Source organism: Silene latifolia, chromosome Y (genome assembly GCF_048544455.1).
Source record: "Silene latifolia isolate original U9 population chromosome Y, ASM4854445v1, whole genome shotgun sequence".
Classification (NCBI taxonomy): domain Eukaryota; kingdom Viridiplantae; phylum Streptophyta; class Magnoliopsida; order Caryophyllales; family Caryophyllaceae; genus Silene; species Silene latifolia.
The window spans coordinates 88,453,960-88,475,431 of NC_133538.1; the positions used below are offsets into that span (position 1 = coordinate 88,453,960).

Sequence of the window (21,472 nt, forward strand, 5' to 3'; positions counted from 1 at the left end):
GATAGTTTGATTAAAATGTTTGGGTTAGGAGGGACAAATTAGGAATCTCAATACAAGTTGTCCATGTTATTTAGTAATTTGTCGACGTCAAGTAGCAGCAGCTTGGTTGAATTAGTGGAGTGAAATAGTGAAAACTGAAAACCATAGTTTTAGTCTACTTTAGTCTAAGATCGAACTCAACCAAATATTTCGGATTTGTTCCGGTCCAAGTCTAAAAATTTTAGGTCCAATCTTCGGTCCATTTATTTTTGGTCTTCAATATGATCCTGTTTGATCCGGTCAGAACGATGCTCACCTTTAATGTCAGTTATTTTAGTTAGTAAAATTATAAGGAGTGGAACTCGCAACGTGAATTCAAACCCCATCAACTTCTTACTTATACGAATTCTTTTTACAGTAAAAGAAAAAGATACAGAGTAATTTGAGCACACGGGCGAACACCATGATAAATTAATCTGATTTTGTCATTTTATTATGTAAAATTATTATTTATATGTTAATTAAAAAAATCGTTATGATTAATTGGAGTACTCATTGGTTTATGTAAATCTTAAAATTACTATTATTATTATATCAATTTTGTCTTTTTACCCAAAAACTAATTAATTGTGAGTGGAGTAACTTATTGACTTATACCAAGTAGTATTTAACCCTCCCTTAGATATCTTTATGGGATTAGATATCTTTATAGGATACTCACATGTGACACATGAGATCCTTTTTCGTTTAATTGACTTGAATTTCATTCTTTTAGCACCTTTAATGTTGTTCAAATTGGAACACTTTGTTCTTCTTCTTCTTCTTACTTTTTTTTTTTAAATAAAAAATTTGGATTTTATAAACCTAAAGAAGCTCAACTATAAATTAAATTAATTGAAAATAAAAAAATGGATCTTATATTCAAGGATCAATTGTTGAAAACTACCTTTATAAATACATTGTTTTGCATATTACTACCTTTTATTCAATTTTTTGCGTAACACTCTCTTAAAAATATGTTTTGTTGTTAAACAATCTATCAAAATGCAATTTCAAGCAAACAAAGTCAAAATCCGACATTTAACACCGGAGGATGTGACTAAAATTTGTTTGCCTTAAACCTGACTGATTTGCGTCTTCTTCTTTTTATCCTCTTTTCATGTTTCCGTCCAAACTTCTTATTCATTACTTCCTCCATTCCATTCAATTCTATACGTTTGCTTTTTGGGCACTATTTATAAGTGAGAAGAATCTTTGATACAACTTCTAATATGTAGTATAAAAAATAGTCATGTGAGATCTTATTTAAATTGCTTTACCAAGTATATTGTGAATATCAAATTTTTAAATTTTTTATTAATATATAACTAAAGATATGAACAAAATAAAACGAGCATTGATATACATTTATAAAACAAATTAATAGAATTAAATGGAATGGAGGAAGTATAAGGCTCCGTTTGATAAGGCATTTCAGGTACCTGATTTGGTCAAAGTAGCTTATTTGACCAAAATTTCAGGTACCTTATTTTTTTGTAAGCGTTTGGCAAATAGCTTATTTAACCAAATAAGCTACCTAAAATGAAATGCTACCTAGAGTAGCATTTGAGATTTCAGGTACCTGATTTGGTTTGATTTTCCGTTTTTACCCTATAAATCTATACTATTAAATAATTATCATATCCTTTTACGTCATTTCATCAAAATCAGTTACCTTTTCAGTTAGTTTGCCAAACACTATTTTTATATAATCAGCTACCTAATTAGTTCATAATTTTCAGCTACCTTATCAGTTACCTTTTCAAATTTCAGTTAGCTTTTTAATTTTCAACTACCTTTTCAATTTTCAGCTACCTTTTCAGCTACCTTTTTTTTATCCTCTCTTCTTAATTATCCCTCGTTGTCTCTCTTATTAGTCAAATTTCATTTTCCCAAATCTTGTACAATAAATCATGGGCTATAATTATAAAGGGAGCAAATGGTTGTTGAGGCAGAGGCGGAGGCGAAGGCGACAATGTCTGTAGTTGTGGCAGACAAATTGGTTGGGATCAAGGCAAACAAATTTTAATCACTTCCATCGGTTGTCAATGCTGGATTTTGAATTTTTTTTTTTTCCTTGAAATTTCACTTTGGCAGTGTTTAACATAAAAACGTATCTTTAAGGGAGTGTTTCACAAAAAATTGAATTAAAGGTATGTAACAATCAAGTTTTCATCTATGTTTGTGGATTTTATCTTATGTGGAAGAAAGTATAGTGTGTGTGTATGTAATAATATTTTTAAATTGTTGTGTTATTTGTTGGGTTCTTTGGGTATAGGCGTGAACTTCGGGACTAAGTTCATTTTAAGGAGGGAAGACTGTAATACTACGCTCTTTTGGTCTTTGCGTACTCAGTCGAGTGGGTTGTACTCTACCGAGCAGGTGTCTTGTACGTTTTTGTAACACCCCCATACACCAAGGCGCCTTACCAAGACCACCCTAGCATATCAAGGTGCTACTATCTCGGTTGCCCGAGGTAAACTATATCAAATAGACCATCCAAGAACGTTTATTAAAAGATAATAAACTATTTACCAAAGATACACCTGAAAGTTTAACCAAAACTGTTTACAATAAAAACAACCAAAAAGACTAAAGTAGAACTGTCAGCGGAAGCTAGCTAAAGGACCGGTGATGACTCGACCCCCATCCAAACCCGCAAGCTATCCACAGCCATACCTGCTCAATCAACTGCTCACCATCCCCGAATGGATCACCATAGTTTTGAAAACAATAACGGGTCAGTCAACTACATAATCAAGATAAGGATTCACAACACAAACAATACAACCAATCCAATTATAAAGATCATTGTCTAAACTCCATTAGTAATCATTAATCGACTACACACCTAAGTGTGTAGCCCTGCCAGATTACCCATCCCAACAGGTAACTCTCACCACCAGTGGGGGACCGTAGCCGTTCCCACCTAATCCTTGTTCATCGCAACGAGTGCACCCAAATCATTAACTTGCACATCCCCCTTTGTAACGAGAGCCATAAGAGGCGAACATAGGGTTGGAATCATCTCCCAAAGATGGTCCCATCACAACAATACCAATCACAATATTACTCAACCAAACTTAATCCACACAACATATTAATCAGTCAATCACAAACAATCTCAAATTAACTACGCAATCGACTGATTAGGGAAACTCTACTTTATTCGTAAATCTGAATCAACAACAATAAGTGATGCGTGTCTAAAATATGATGTTTCACACTTTATTCTACACGCATTTCAAGAGCTCAAATGTGCAATATATGCCAATATTTCTCTATTTTCCTCTACTTTCGTGTTTTTGTACGTTATTGCAGAAATGTGAAGAATTCAGCGGGAAATCGAGCCAAATCCGTCCCCGAGTAATCTGCATTGCAAATGACGTAAAGGAATTGCTTAAGGAACGAGCTTGGTGCGCGATCCAAGGCCCAAAGACGAATCCACGAGAATAAAGCGAAACAACTAGCAGCTCAGCGATCGATCGACTAGACTCATCGATCGATCGACCAACTATCGGATCCGAAGCTACATTGCTGAGATCCATCGATCGACTTTCCCGCTTAGTCGATCGACCACAGTAAGTTTTGACGAGAATTAAAAGATCAAGGAACTCAAAGCCCATTGTGTTTAGGTTTTGGAATAAGATGTTACGTATATTTCCTATATAACGTAACCTAGATCATCAGTTTATTATCAAGTCTTTTATTCAGAATTTTACATCAAGTTTTAGCATTAAGTTTTCATTCAAGTTCTTTATCGAATAGTTAGGGTTTGGGATTATTGTGAGCATCGGAATTTCGGTTCTTATTAATCAATCTTTCCCCTGCAATTCGGTATTCTCCCTGTTTACTTTTAGTTCATTTATTTTGCTAATAGATTAGAATTGCAAGTAGATTCCCGAAACCATCTTCATTATTGCATGTTAATTGCTTCCTTTCCTGTTTTAAGCATGAATTCAGTAGCTAGTTTTATCGTTTATGTTATTGTTTCTACCCTTAGCATGAGTAGCTAAATCTATAGTCTTTGGGATGTAGGGGAATTGTATCATAGGCGGCATTAGATTGAACACGGATCGAACCGCGTGTCGATCGATCGATTGACATTGTTGGTCGATCGACTGACCTTGTAAGGTTATCCTTCGTTTTAATTGTTCTTAATCTTGTATTTAACAAATCGAATGCATGCGACCAGTTAGATACCTTTTTTGTGACTGACCCATTAGATCGAAAGATAGGGGAGGTTATTAGACCGTCAATTAAATCGACTAGACTGTGTTAAGATCGAAAGATAGGTATAGTTTAGACCATTAGTCATTTTTCGGGATGAGAGTTAGTATTAGTGACATTAGGGAACTATAGCGAGATCGAGAGATGCTATTTGTTAAGAGTGGACCGAGAGGACCTCTTTATTTCCCGCCTTACCCGTGTTTGATTCAGACCGACTTAGTTTGTTTGCCGAAGCTATAATGACCCGACCATCCTAGTACCCTTCTTTTATCTGTTTAAATCTTTCATTTAGTTTATTGCCTTTATTTACTATTAGCTATAGATCAATTCAAACCAACCCCCATAATTGTTACTTTTGACTGATCATAAATCAACTAGAGTTTACAACTGCCTCCTTGTGGTTCGACCCTGTTACCACTAGCCTAGGTTAGTCTTAATAGGAGATTATAAATTTTATCTTTGGTACTCACAACGACGGGTATCAAATTTTGGCGCCGTTGCCGGGGAGGCAATAGTCCTAACTTTAGTTGTTTTTATTTTTAGTCTTTCTTAGTTTAAGGGACATCCGTTCCTTAAACTTGTCTTATATTCTTTTGTAGTTTCTTCTTATGCGCAGGTCACAGGGTGGAGAATTAGTACCGTTGAACCCTGAGCTTGAGAGATCCTTGCGCGAGTTGAGGCGAACACAAAGAGTATTACCGACAGAGGAAGAGCTGAGTACTCTGTCAAGCTATCACGAGAACGATCTGTTCGAAGAAGACCCACAGTCTTCACCCGTTTCCACTTCTTCAGCCGAGACAGTTACTTCTCCGGAAATTCCAGTCATGGCCGAGGAAGCAAGTATAGCTAGTTTTTCTGAGCCGACAGCCGACAATTTATACAAGGGGTTCGAATTACCGGGAGATGCCAGGAAATTCGAACCAAAGCCTGCTTACATTACTATGGTCGAGAGAAATCAGTTTGGGGGAGCTGCAAATGAAGATGCAGCAAGGCATATGGAGACCTTTATTGACTACTGCTGCTCCATACCCCCACCAGCTGGCGTGACCCAGGATCAAATCAAAGAGACCATGTTCATCTTCTCTCTTCGTGATGCTGCAAGGGAGTGGTATAGAGATTTGGACCGGACCGCTCAAGAGATCACTGATTGGAATACATTGGCATTAGCGTTCTACAAGAAGTACTTCTCTGCTTCAAGGACGATCGCTATTAGAGCTCAAATCACGGGCTTTAAACAAGGGCCAGATGAGAATTTCCACGAGGCATGGGTCCGATTCAAGAAGTTAGTGCGAACCATACCGCACCATGGGTTTGAAAAGTGGAGTTTGTGCAATCATTTTTACAATGGGTTGTACGACGATCAGAGGGCCATTTTGGATGCTGCAGCCAATGGAAGATTCGCTGAAAATCTGGGAGCAACCAAGGGGTAGAAGATCATTGACGACCTAGCTACCCACAAGGCCGAATATGGGAATTCGAGAGGGAACCAGAGGAGAGCTGCTGAATCCTCTTCTGTTGCTGCACTTGAGGCTCTCACCGCGAGATTTGACAAGTATGAGCTAGGAGGAGCTTCTAAAGGTGGGATATACCAAGTCAATGCTGTGTCGGACGGTCCCTTCGTCTGTGAAAGGTGTGGAGTTGAGGGCCATGTCTCGAAAAATTGCCCCCACCCTTTGAATCTTGTGCTGCCTTTCAACACTATAGGCAGACAAACACCTACTACGAGCCACCGCATCCGAACTTGAGTTGGAGAAGCCAAAATGTCCAAAATCCAACCCAACATCCGCCACAAAGAAGCCCATATGTCCCGCCTCATCAAAAGCAACAAAGATGCCGAAAGCCTCCTTATGTGCCGCAGCAGCAACAATCACAAAACTCTGAGTTCTCCGAGCTTAAGAATCTGTTGCTAAAGGAGTCCCAAGAAAGAGAGGCCGGGATGAAGTTACTAGAGAGCCAAATTGCTCAACTGGCTAGTAAAAGTAACACTCGAGCTCCCGGACACTTACCCACTCAACCCGAACAAAAGGAGACCCTAAATGCCATCACTTTGAGGAGCGGGTCCACCCTTAATGGTCCTGCCATGATTGAGGATGCTGTTGAGAAAGATGAGCCGGAAACAAGTCAAGAGAAAGCTTCAACGAACAAATCAAAGAAAAAGACGTCTGCCAGGCATTTCAGTCGATCGACTGAAGTACCTAGTCGATCGACTGAAACACGGGTTCCAGGAGCTTCTGGAACTGTGCAACCCAGTCGATCGACTGAGGATGTTGGTCGATCAACCAAAATCACTGCTGATGTTGAAGAATTTCGTCCTTTAATGCCAAATAATCTACGAGACCACTTGTTTCGGGGAACCACCGTCCCGAAAAGTTTGGGGCGGACCGAATGCGATGGGTCGATCCCGGCTCCGAAGTTCGATCCAATGACGGTCAATGGTTCTCATTTGAGACGGTCTGAGGAGGGGTCTAGCTTCAACAAAGAAAAGGTGACAAACTTTCAGCCTAAGTCCAAGGATACCGGCACACGCGACTTAGAGGAGAGGGCTAAGGTACTCCTTACAGCCCCATATCCGGAGAGACTCGTGCCGACGAAGGAACAGGTATCTTTCAAAATTTGAGAAAGTTATTCGTAGCTTAAATGTTCGGTACCCTTCCTTGAGTTAGTTAACCAAGTGCCAAAGATACACTAAATTTATGAAACAGTTATTGTCAAAGAAAAAATCTCTTGAACATGTTCACACTATTGCGTTAACTAAAGAGTCTTGCTCCTACTTGTCTCACACTCGCGCCCCATAAATTAGAAGACCCGGCGAGTTTTTCAGTTCCTTGCAAAGATAGGTACCTTTTCTATCGAAAAGGCATTATGTGACTTAGGAGCTAGCATAAGTGTCATGCCCTTGAGTCTAGCTAGAAAGCTTAAGTTGACCAGGTTTGCAATAACCGAGATGACAGATTCGGATGGTCGACCGATCTGCGGTCGAGCCTATAGGAGTCCTAGAGGACATACCCGTCCAGATAGGGAAGTTTTTCTTCCCTGTTGACTTTGTTGTCCTTGACATGCCTGAGGATGACCATATTCCCATTATTTTGGGTAGGCCATTTCTGCACACTGCTGGTGCAGTTATTGATGTCGGTCTAGGAACCTTGACCTTCAAAGTTGGGAAACATTCTATCATTTTTGCCCAACCTGCTAAAAAGAAGGACGCCATGTGGCTCATTACTTGTAATACGGTCTCGAAAAGAGATCGTACTTTGTGCTTCCTGAATCAACTGTCCCTATTACTACTGCTGTGTTAACCCCTCCGCCCCGGATTGGGAGCAAGAAGGAGGAAGAATCTTCTATTTTAGATAATGCAGGAGCTGGTTTGGGGAAGGAAAAGTCGTTGGATGCTCCAGCTGCGACAAAGCCTATCATTCAAAGAGGAGGTCTTGGATGCCTAAGCTATGGGACTGATGAGGAAGTGGAAGATGAGCCAGCCAAGGTGAGATGGGCTGATCTAGATTCCGACGATTCCGAGGGAGTCCTTGATTGGGGAGGTGACGAAGCTGATCACCTGAGCTCTCCGACTGTTGAAACTAAGAAGGGTGCAACCGATAAGATGAGCACCATTGAGGCTACCTCTAGTAGCCAGAAGCCGACGAAGTGGGCCATACCGTGGTCCTTCTTGATCAACTACTAGTTGATCATGCTCGTTATAAACTTCATTCTTTTTGCTTTGTTAAGACATTTTTATTGCTTTTGTGTGCGCGAAACTTCGCTTTTATTCTTTTTGCTTACGATTTTTAAGCACTTTAGACTTTGCCATGGGTTTTGCGCAATTTTTGGGCGCGTATTATTGTGCTTTTGCAGGTATCTAGAGCTTGTTAGCTCAAATCATTGAGCAATTACGAAGAAATAAGACGCTGCAAAAGAAGATGTTTTCGATCGATCGACCGGCACCATTGGTCGATCGATCGAATTTGCGGTTTACAGGAGCTACTGTTCATGCCCATATGGTCGATCGACTTACCTTCTTGGTCGATCGACCACTGCTGCTACTATATTCGTTTACGACCTCTCCCTGTAACACCCCCATACTCCGAGTGCCTTACCAGGACCACTCAGGTATGAAGACATCACCATCTCGGTTGCCCGAGGTATGATAATCAAATAGACAAAACAGAAACAACATTTATTATAAGTAATTTAATGAATAAGTACAATCCTCGAAACCAAACTGAAAGTACAATACATTATGCCAAACTATCTCATTTCTCAACGAAATGTGAATAAATACTAAACTACGTAAATGGAAGACTCTATCGTCATGTCGTGGCCATCCCAGCTATCCCAAAGATCATCTCTATACTGTTCAATATCTCGCTCACCATCCCCGAATGGATCACCGCAGGTTTTACAAAACAACACCGGGGTCAGTACTAATCACACAATCAATATAGATAACAACAATAAGACAAACAGACAGCTGAACTGTCACACACACACACACACCACCAACTCCCATCGTCTCAATACTGACTGTCCACTGGACCACCGCCCGATGGGGGACCGCACCGTTCCCACCTAAGTCCCGCTCATCGTACGAGCGATAACCCTGTCCATTAATGTGCACATCCCCTTTCGTGGCGGGTTCCACGAAGGGCGAAACTAGGGCGTGAGATCACTCCCGCAAGTGACCCCACTCAGCCGAGAACGCATCTCGAGAACCATCAACAAACACAACCACAATCACAATCACAATCACAATCATCATATCAAACAACTAACTACAGCACATCACCAATATCCCATCATGGGACTAATACTGAGTAGGAAATCCTACCTGGAAAGCACAACACGCAGACGGTATCTACAGCTGTCTCAAAACGCCTCTTCTACGAATTCTCCTCCTAACATATAACACATAAAGACTACCAATTACTTACTATTCATAAAACCCCCAAGTCCTAAATTAGGGTTTGACCAAACCTAGCAAAACATTATATAAATTATATTAAAAGCTTACCCTCGACGCAAGGAATCCAACGACACGAACTACGCTACGAACCGACCGTCCCGAACTCCGGAATTGTTAAGGATGCGATTAGGAAGATGATCGATCGCTTTCTCTCTTAAACAGGTTTTAGGTTTTGGTAAAAGTGAATTAGAACAACGACGATTATGTTTAAATACCCTAATCGCATAATTAACAAAACCCGCGAAAAACTCCCCGTAAACCGGACACTCGATCGAGTACCCAAGGTACTCGATCGAGTACCCCCCTACTCGATCGAGTGCCCCAGCTACTCGATCGAGTGCCCAACAGGTCAGAAACTATTTTATTCCGCAACTTACCCTTACTCGACAGAGTAAGACCTACTCGATAGAGTACCCCAAGACTTATAAATACGGAGTATTACAGTCTTCCCTCCTTAAAAGAACTTCGTCCCCGAAGTTCAACCCATACATAAAAACAACCATACTGACTCGACCAAGACACAACAACTTAGCTAAGGACTCAAGAACTCGACCGAACATAGAACATGAACTCTTAACCCCCATTCTACCAACTATGTTTACTTCCACAACATGACTCACTATATCGTATCTACCAGATATATATCTCTCACGACACCCACTCCATACATAATCAACTACCATCCTCTAATGCTGCTAGCTCCATAATATCATCAACTATCAAACCCAATACCAAGACACTCATAGACCTCAAACGGAATGTTACATTCTACCACCCTTAAAAGGAACTTCGTCCTCGAAGTTTACTCACACTCATAACCTCATCATCCAACTGTCAACACTAGTGAAATATTCTCACACTCCTAAACATCACGCTACTACAAGCACGGCCATGGCCTTTTAACAACATCAACCACAATATATACAACTCTCCTTCGAATTATACTAAGACATGCACAATCATCAAATTTTCTTTTATCGCATCCTACTCCTCTTGAGATAAATGTTACGTCCTCGTAACTCACTAATACTATATCCTTAGTTATATCTTCTCATTATTTTCATCACCATCACATGTCATAGATAACCGCCTATAAACCCAACACTCACCATTCCTATATCCAAGGCTCCCATACATAAACATTTCTCATACCTCAACTCATTTGGCATACCACCTAACCTATACCATAAAACTCGTAGCAAAATCACCATACCAACTCTTCATTATTACTGCAAAACAACATACCTCTCTATGTAAGGCACTTATCTCCCAGAAGCATAACTCACGATTCACACTCGTTACGTACACGCACACTAGATCCTCAAGTTCTTTCTTCCATTACCGCAAAACTCATACACAACTTAACATGACACTAATTCCCAATACCCTACACTCACTGTCTCAACAAAAGATTATGAACCACCTGCATCTTTCGGGTCATTACCACACATGTTCTACGACTCACTTGCCATTACCATGTCTACTAAAACCTTAACTAGAACAAGATCATAATTATTGTAACAACCTCTCACAACCGTGTCCCATGAACAGAATGTCACTATACCATGACAACAACGAAAACATATACAACTCTCTTTATATTAAACTCTACCCTCCTTCTCCAACTGAAACTTGTAAGAAACATTAGCAAACAAAACAATAGTCTATTTGTCCAAACAAAACTCACAGCAACAACAACAAATAAAACAACAATCTATGTATGACTGGTATGTATTTTCGAAACTCGAATCATAATCATCCCGTCTACTCCACCACAACCGGTGACGGCATCACAATACCGCCACCAACAGCCACACCGTAGTGCGAAAATACCCGTATCACAGCACTATGTACCGTGCCCGGATCACCACCCGAGGCACCACAACCACACCGATAGATATCACAAATCGCATACAATTCCCATAAACACCGACTCGGATAACTTCTCGGACAAAGAAAAACTTACTCAAATCCACTTTATTAAGTCACCACGCAACATATTATATGGATACACAGATAAGCATCTCATGAACATCATCTCTACCATTTCACGGAATACACATGTGTTATTAATACACATAAAATTATAACTAGCCATGTCAATTAATCAAATTATTACCTTTTTGGATATCATTCAATTAAATTACCGTGTCCAACATATATATTACAGAACATTCATAAAACAACTTTATAATTATCACACCATACCACTTCTTGTGAGGTCAGAACCTCACACAAACATTTACACATATCATAGACCCGTAATCACAACCAACTAGTCAATCCTGACCACGTAAGTTACCACTCGATAAAGGTTACCTGTCGCCCGAGTTTAACTCATATGCCCCTCATAACATCTCCCCCAATTCGCACAACCATCACTTCCTGCCAAATATAACCATACCTTTACTATTCAACTATTAGCATCCGTCTCATCTAACCACATCTTATACCCTCTCACAATCATACACAACAATCAGGTCCCTACCAAATCGACCTCTTTAGAATTGCTACCTTTCTAATATACCATCACTCTTAACCACTAGTGATAACACCACAATGCCACCACCGCTCGTATATCAAACCTCTTACACTCATATCGAAATAACATGGTTTTTCTCCTATTTTTGGTTAACATTCCAAATAACGAACAAAGAAAAACCCATCCACAAAATTACCTCAACATTATCCCCAACACTATCTTATTTGTATTGTCATCCAACTCTCCACCAAATATCTCGTATCGTGCCAATACTCCACCAACTTCTTACTCCCTTAATTCCTCGAAACTCATTATCAATCATGTTGTCCTGAAACTCCTATATAACCTTCAGCTAACATCCTCGTGATACTATCACACATTTCGATGATTCCTTACCTTTATATCACATAACTCCGGTGAACATTTTCCTCAGCTTACTTTTATCCTTCTTTTCTCTTTACACTCAATAATACCAATTTAATAGCTCAACTCCTTATTACTTCTATCTAACCCTTTAGTGCACCAATTACCTTCTCATCGCTCCAAAACTCAAATCCCATTATTTTATATCGATATCATCTCCCTCTTTCTTACCACAAATATTCTCTTATTATGTCATCAATCACCCTTGCCACTAATCCATCCATAGAATCAACGTTCTTGTTCAACAATTGCATCTTCCTTCTTACATCTCTAGAAATCAAAATTCCTTTCATACCGCTAATTGCCCAAGGAAAACCCACAATAGTTTCATCTCTTATAAAGCCAAATCTCCACCCCGCGACATGTCTCCACAAGGTTCACTATATACCACTCTTCTCAACCCCTTTAAAACGAACTTTCATTATGTATATTCTTAACCCACACGGCTCTTAACTACCTCCCTCCATAATTCTTTACACCTCTCAAGTTGTCACTATCCCTATCCTTACTCTCAATCCTTTCATTCTCACGTTCCTTATACTCACATCATCCATTGCCCACATTCACTTACTTTTACGTTACTCAACACACACTCGTATCACTCATCTCATTTCATCTCATCTCAGAAAACATGCTCTATGTCTCAATTAAGCCATGACAATCTTCCTTTTCTTTTTCCACTATCTATTACAACCACGTATAACTCATGTCCTCCCACCGAACTCATACTCACCACAAAAGCCACTCACTACACCACAAGAGTGGGTAACTTACGCGTCAAGACCAACATACATGTAAAACAATGCATAAAGAAGTAAAATAACCACTTTGAATTAAACATAATATGCAACGAAGTCAAAAGATAAGCATATGACCCAAAACAGGGGTCACTAGATCGAGTACAGGCCACTCGATCGAGTAAGGGACTTACTCGATCGAGTAGGTCAAGATCAGAAGCACGTAAAACAAATCACCAGGGCTACTCGATCGAGTAACTAACGTACTCGATCGAGTGCCCCTTACTCGATCGAGTACCAAGGATACTCGATCGAGTACCCCAATTCTCAAAGATTGTCCAGTTTTAAAAAAACAGTCATAACTCACTCATTTCTTGGTCGATTGGGGCGTGTGACCTATCGTTAGAATCGTAAAAGAACAAGCTATCACCTCCAATTGGAATTACATTAAAATCATTTATGCATCTCAAGTTATAACAGTTTAAAGACAACTTTGTTGTAATCAGACGACATCACTATTTGATTTTAGTTCCAAACAACGTAAGCGACAACAAGGTAAACAAAACAACCCAAAACTCATAACACCAGTATTGCTAATCATATGTTACTATGTTCAAAGCCAAGCAACAACATTCATCATGCACATAGATTATTTAACTTGTCAATCACGCTTTACTCACATGCTCTTATTTTATAACTTCACGTACACAATAACATAATATACGACATGAAATCCCCTATTCACATGTTACTAACATAGCAAAAGTAGAAAATCCACTTCCATCACATAAACATGTCCTCCACATGAATTTCATATTCTCATGCAATTCCTTAACTCATCTTTTCAACCAATTCAAAACAACATTATAAACCAACCGTCTTGCAATTCATGTATTCAATCAATGACAATTATAATCATATCATCATTATCCTTCACTACACATCTCACATACTCCACATGTATACATCCATTGATTCATACAACACCTTACTATATAGATACACAACACACAAAGTATGCACATAGCGATCCCGACTCATATCCCATGTGACCGGTTCAAAATTGTAGGGCGACCCCTGCGACTTTAGGACGTCTCCCAAGCCTTTGCACTAGCTCCTACAACTTTTACCCCGGGTTCATTTTAATTGACTCCCTATGTTCATTAAGTTCATTGGTTACAGGTTTCAGGATCGTCGCTCTGATACCATTTGTAACACCCCCATACTCCGAGTGCCTTACCAGGACCACTCAGGTATGAAGACATCACCATCTCGGTTGCCCGAGGTATGATAATCAAATAGACAAAACAGAAACAACATTTATTATAAGTAATTTAATGAATAAGTACAATCCTCGAAACCAAACTGAAAGTACAATACATTATGCCAAACTATCTGTTCTCAACTGAAATGTGAATAAATACTAAACTACAGCGGAAGACTCTATCGTCATGTCGTGGCCATCCCAAATATCCCAAGATATCATCTCTATACTGTTCAATATCTGCTCACCATCCCCGAATGGATCACCGCAGTTTTACAAAAACAACACCGGTCGACTAATCACACAATCAATATAGATAACAACAATAAGACAAACAGACAAAATGGAATCACACACACACACACACCACCAACTCCCATCGTCTCAATCCGACCGTCCACTGGACCCGCCACCGCCATGGGGGACCGCAGCCGTTCCCACCTAAGCCCCGCTCATCGTACGAGCGATAACCCCGTCCATTAATGTGCACATCCCCTTTCGTGGCGGGTTCCACGAAGGGCGAAACTAGGGCGTGAGATCACTCCCGCAAGTGACCCCACTCAGCCGAGAACGCATCTCGAGAACCATCAACAAACACAACCACAATCACAATCACAATCACAATCATCATATCAAACAACTAACTACAAAGACATCACCAATATCCCATCATGGGACTAATACTTTGAGTAGGAAATCCTACCCGAAAGCACAACACGCAGACGGTATCTACAGCTGTCTCAAAACGCCTCTTCTACGAATTCTCCTCCTAACATATAACACATAAAGACTACCAATTACTTACTATTCATAAAACCCCCAAATCCTAAATTAGGGTTTGACCAAACCTAGCAAAACATTATATAAATTATATTAAAAGCTTACCCTCGACGCAAGGAATCCAACGACACGAACTACGATACGAACCGACCGTCGAACTCCGGAATTGTTAAGGATGCGATTAGGAAGATGACGATCGCTTTCTCTCTTAAACAGGTTTTAGGTTTTGGTAAAAGTGAATTAGAACAACGACGATTATGTTTAAATACCCTAATCGCATAATTAACAAAACCCGCGAAAAACTCCCCGTAAACCGGACACTCGATCGAGTACCCAAGGTACTCGATCGAGTACCCCCTCTCTACTCGATCGAGTGCCCCACTACTCGATCGAGTGCCCAACAGGTCAGAAACTATTTTATTCCGCAACTTACCCTTACTCGACAGAGTAAGACCTACTCGATAAAGTACCCCAAGACTTATAAATACGGAGTATTACACTCCCCTGCTGTGTTTGGTCGATATGCGGACCTAAGGGAGTCTTCTACTCCACTCTATTTTCCGTCGAATTATCTATTTCTTCTATTTGTCTCATTTGTGCACAACTTTTACGTTTCAAAATTGTTTCCTTCGGTCTTATGCGTGGTTTTCAATTGCCTTTTCAGGTCTTTATCGGTAGCACTGCTAGCTACTGAAACCTCCTAGCTAACGCTGGTTTGGGGAGGTTTCCTTTTTGCTGCGCTTAAAGTCTTGTGAGTTCCATATCTTTCCTTTGTGTCTTGCTTATTTACTTTATCGCAAATTCCCATTTCTCCTTTCTTTCATTACATGATTTTGCACAATGGGGACATTGTGCGATTTGGTTTGGGGAAGGGTTTTGCGTCGCACTTCATTCACTTGCTTGCATTCACGTTTACTTTTTGTTTTGCATTGTTTATTTCATTTCTTTCATATATACAAAATTTCAAAAAATTGAAAAATTTCAAAAAATTCCCATAATATGCACGTTTATTTTAGCATATAGGTCGAGTCGGAACGGTAGTATTTCAAGGATGATATCGCATTTGCACTGCTCGCTGCCCGAGCCTTGCTTAATTAACATGTTATTAGTAGAATCATATATGCATAGTCTACGAGTTTTCGTTAAGTTATCTTGCTGAACTTGAGACTTGACTTTAATAATTGGCAACCTACATCATATTTCTGAGTTATTAGAGCCTATAACTGGTGACATTCATGACCAGTTTATTTAGGAATGTGAGTAGTACTCCTTATGAGACATGTTTCCTTAATTTGCATAATTATGAGTTTGATCTACTTAATACCTATATGCATTCGGTCTGTGGTTTGTTGACACATGTGGTAGAGGTTTCCTTTTCTCGTTTTACCCATAAGCTTCACACTGCCAAAAATATCCTTTTTGTCCTATTTACTACATCTTACACATAGCCTGCCTTTGTCAAGCTAGTAGCCTAGTTTTTGGGATTGTTACTCGTTTTTGGTAGCATTGGCTCTTATGAGATTTCGTTGGGAGAATGAAAAAAAAAGTAAAGAAAGAAACAAAAAAAAAAAAAAAAAGATGGAAGAAAAATGATTCGGAAAAAGAAAAGAAAAATGTCATGTATCTTGTTCAAAGCAACGATCGATCGCTCCTTTTGGTCGATCGATCAAGATCCGAGGAAGAAATTAATTCGCATACTTTAATCCTTATCTTTTGGCGATTTTTTGCTCCCATGTTTTATTCTTATTTTATGGGGAGTTAGTTGATTACTTTTACATCTGGAGATTGTGAGATTTGTGCTTGCTATAGCACCGTGTTGTTTGCCTATGAGCAAGAAGTTGGATGTTGTCCTTTGGTTCCGTTTCGGTACTAGCTTGATCACCTGTACCCCCACTTTACCATAAAATGTTTTGCCTCTTCTTACCCATACCTCACATATCCCATATATACCTCGGCATGTGTCATTGGTCATCTGTTTGGTTGGAATGCATATGTACGGTTATAGAGATCATTTTCATACTTTATTGCTGGCATGTCCTCATAGGTCGTAGTAGGTGAGAGTCACTACAAGATTAATTCTTTCTATCTTACAAATATATCACCTGTGCTTAATTGAGTGATTTGAGCGACCCGCGAGAGCCCAATTTGATAAGTCTTTACGATTGGCGATTCAAAGCATGTCTTTGACGACTACATAACTCGCTTGCATGATTCACATTGCTAATTGATTGTTGGTTGTGCATTAAATTGGTTTGGGTTTAACAGTTTGCATTTCGCTCTGAGATCGAACTCGTTCCATTAGGTCATTAGATCGAGTCTAGTTCTTGCTTGGGGACAAGCAAGGTTTGGTTTGGGGAGATTTGATGCGTGTCTAAAATATGATGTTTCACACTTTATTCTACACGCATTTCAAGAGCTCAAATGTGCAATATATGCCAATATTTCTCTATTTTCCTCTACTTTCGTGTTTTTGTACGTTATTGCGAAATGTGAAGAATTCAATGGAAATCGAGCCAAATCCGTCCCCGAGTAATCTGCATTGCAAATGACGTAAAGGAAATGCTTAAGGAACGAGCTTGGTGCGCGATCCAAGGCCCAAAGACGAATCCACGAGAATAAAGCGGTTAACTAGCAGCTCAAGCGATCGATCGACTAGACTCATCGATCGATCGACCAACTTCGGGATCCGAAGCTATCATTGCTTGAGATCCATCGATCGACTTTCCCGCTTAGTCGATCGACCACCATTGCTTTCGATTTAGAATTAAAAGATCAAGGAACTCAAAGCCCATTGTGTTTAGGTTTTGGAATAAGATGTTACGTATATTTCCTATATAACGTAACCTAGATTATCAGTTTATTATCAAGTCTTTTATTCAGAATTTTACATCAAGTTTTAGCATTAAGTTTTCATTCAAGTTCTTTATCGAATAGTTAGGGTTTGGGATTATTGTGAGCATCGGAATTTCGGTTCTTATTAATCAATCTTTCCCCTGCAATTCGGTATTCTCCCTGTTTACTTTCAGTTCATTTATTTTGCTAATAGATTAGAATTGCTAGTAGATTCCCGAAACCATCTTCATTATTGCATGTTAATTGCTTCCTTTCCTGTTTTAAGCATGAATTCAGTAGCTAGTTTTATCGTTTATGTTATTGTTTCTACCCTTAGCATGAGTAGCTAAATCTATAGTGCTGGGATGTAGGGGAATTGTAGCATAGGCGGCATTAGATTGAACACGGACTGAACACGCGTGTCAGTCGATCGATTGACATTGTTGGTCGATCGACTGACCTTGTAAGGTTATCCTTCGTTTTAATTGTTCTTAATCTTATATTTAACAAATCGAATGCATGCGACCAGTTAGATACCTTATTTGTGACTGACCCATTAGATCGAAAGATAGGGGAGGTTATTAGACCGTCAATTAAATCGACTAGACTGTGCTAAGATCGAAAGATAGGTATAGTTTAGACCATTAGTCACTTTTCGGGATGAGAGTTAGTATTAGTGACATTAGGGAACTATAGCGAGATCGAGAGATGCTATTTGTTAAGAGTGGACCGAGAGGACCTCTTTATTTCCCGCCTTACCTGTGTTTGATTCAGACCGACTTAGTTTGCTGCTGCCGAAGCTATAATGACCCGACCATCCTAGTACCCTTCTTTTATCTGTTTAAATCTTTCATTTAGTTTATTGCCTTTATTTACTATTAGCTATAGATCAATTCAAACCAACCCCCATAATTGTTACTTTTGACTGATCATAATTCAACTAGAGTTTACAACTGCCTCCTTGTGGTTCGACCCTGTTACCACTAGCCTAGGTTAGTCTTAATAGGAGATTATAAATTTTATCTTTGGTACTCACAACGACGGGTATCAATAAGGATGCTAGAATTTTTCTTCTACAAACTCGTCACCTAGCAAGAATCACAACAATACAATATCACAAACTATACTAGTCAACCTTTACCCCCATCCTAATCAATTAGGTCAAACCCTAAAAGACAACCACAACCTGATTAACAAAGCACTAGAGACTTGCAAACGAAACCAGTACGAATAGATGAAAGTGTAGACTCACAATCGATCAATTAGCCTTGGGAGTGATTAGGGTGATTAGAGAAGTGACTAACGTAGTTTACATTTTTATAAAATGAATTAGTAACTCTTAATAGGAAATATATATAATCTCTAATAACTTTAATCAAACCGCATAAATGAATCCCGTAAGACAGGGTACTCTAGGGGACTCGGCCAAGTACGACCTACTCGGCCGAATATCTCACAACTCGGCCGAGTGTTCCCAAACCAGTAGCCTATTTAAAAGCACTCGTTAGCCTACTCGACCGAGTATGGGCTACTCGACCAAGTAAGCTAAGACTAGAAAACCGTAGTATTACAGTCTTCCCTCCTTAAAATGAACTTCGTCTCCGAAGTTCATACCATACCCAAAACAACATGCAAAACCAAACTACTTAAATCAAAAGACACCAAAAAACCCAAATATTGCTCACACAACCCGAAACACAAGCATACCGACCTCAAAACTACTCCAAGATACATGCGATCATCTCCTACTCCCTTTAAAAGACAGCGATTACGACCCCGTAACCAAACATACCTGCTCAAAAAGGTGTGGGTAGCATTCCCTCATAGCCTCCTCCGGCTCCCAAGTGGCTTCCTCCTTATTTCGATTAGACCATAGCACCTTAAGCAAGATGGTTTCACCATTCCTTTTCTTGCGTACCTTATGATCCAATATCTTTTTTGGTACCTCCACATAAGTTAGAGCTTCATCCAACTCGATATTCTCAACTTCAAGCACATGGGACGAATCACTCACATATTTTCGAAGTTGTGACACATGGACCACATTGTGCACCCGATCAAGAGATGGTGGTAAAGTTAGCCAATAAGCTACTTCACCTACCCGAGCCAAAATCTCATAAGGACCTATGAATTTCTGACTCAACTTCCCTCTCTTGCCAAACTTCATAACGCCCCGCATATGTGACACTTTCAAGAGAACCTTGTCACCCACTGCAAAGTCTATGTCTCTGTGATGTAGATCTGCATAACTTTTTTTTCCAATCTTGAGCTAATTTTATCTTCTGTCGAAGCAAGTGCACTTGCTCAACCATATCTTGTACCATCTGTGGTCACAAAACAACAGCTTTAGCGGTAGCATCCCAACACACCGGGCTCCTACACTTCCTCCCATACAACGCCTCAAAAGGTGCCATCCCAATGCTAGAGTGATAGCTCTAGTTGTATGAAAACTTTATCAAATCCAGTTTATCCTCTTAACTCCCACAAAACTCCATAGAACAAGCTCGCAACATAACCTCTAAAGTCTTGATAGTCCTTTCCGTTTGACCATCTATCACAGGATGAAACGCCGTACTCATTTTTAAAGTAGTCCCCATCAATTCCTGCAAATCTTGCCAAAACCGTGATATAAACCTCGCATCTTGATCCGACATGATATCCTTCGGTACTCCGTGTAACCGTACCACATGCTTTCTGTACCAAAGAGCAACCTGAATCTTACTCCAAGTATCCTTCATTAGAATAAAATGAGCCGACTTTGTAAAACGGTCGACGATAACCCAAATCACGTTGTTACCCTGCTGAGTCCTTGGTATCCTCACGATAAAATCCATAGATTTCGATTCCCATTTCTATTCCGGTACCTCAAGTAACTGAATCTTACCTTGTGTTTCCATTGCTCTCTCTTTACCTTCTGGAAAGCCAAACACCTAGCCACAAACTTTGCAACATCTTTCTTCATACTGGGCCACCACAACGTCTTCTTCAAGATCTTATAGAGCTTGTCACTACCCAGATGTACCGAATAAGGAGTACAATGAGCCTCCGTCATGACTCATGATCAACTTCTTCAAGTCAATGTCACTAGGTACACACCACCTCTCATCAAAGCGAACGCTCCCATCTCTATGGAAAGAGAATCTTGAAACTGTGCCATCTTTTGCCCTTGTCTTCCATTCCTGAATCTTGGTATCAAGTTCCTATTTCCTCTTTATGTCATCATATAGTCCAGGCTCGATAGTTAAATTACCGATGGCCTATCTCTTGCAAATCATATGAATCCCCATCTTAGTCATCTCATCCTTCAGTTTCATCAGTGACATGACCGTGCATAGCGAATGCACACTCTTTCTACTAAAAGCATCTGCAACCACATTGGCCTTTTCCTCGTGATTGACGATCTCCATATCATAGTCCCCAATCAGCTCCATCCACCATCTCTGACGCATGTTCAACTCCATCTGAGTGTAAATGTACTTCAAACTCTTAGGATATGAAAACACCTTAAAGGTTGCCCCATACAGGTAGTGCCTCCAAATCTTTAGAGCAAATACAACCGCACCCAACTCCAAGTCAAGAGTAGGATAGTTTTCCTCATCCGGCTTCAACTGCCTCAAAGCATAGGCATTAACCTTCCCATTCTACATCAAAACCCAACCCAACCCATTCTTCAAAACATCGGTATAAACCTCAAAGTTCACACTTCCCTCAAGTAAGGCTAGAACGGGAGCTGTAGTCAAACGCTCCTT

General features: G+C 39.9%; 1 protein-coding gene across 1 annotated transcript in view; it reads right to left on the bottom strand.

Moving 5' to 3' along the window:
• The window catches only part of LOC141628488 (uncharacterized), a 31,354-nt gene extending 10,579 nt beyond the window's left edge, over window positions 1-20,775 (bottom strand). Inside the window, exons 1-2 of the mRNA XM_074441626.1 lie at window positions 20,608-20,775; window positions 19,516-19,884 (exon numbers count right to left, since the gene is read on the bottom strand). Of these exons, the coding sequence (XP_074297727.1) occupies window positions 19,516-19,884; window positions 20,608-20,775 (537 nt within the window). The remainder of the gene's footprint in view (window positions 1-19,515; window positions 19,885-20,607) is intronic.
• Window positions 20,776-21,472: the final 697 nt, after the last annotated feature.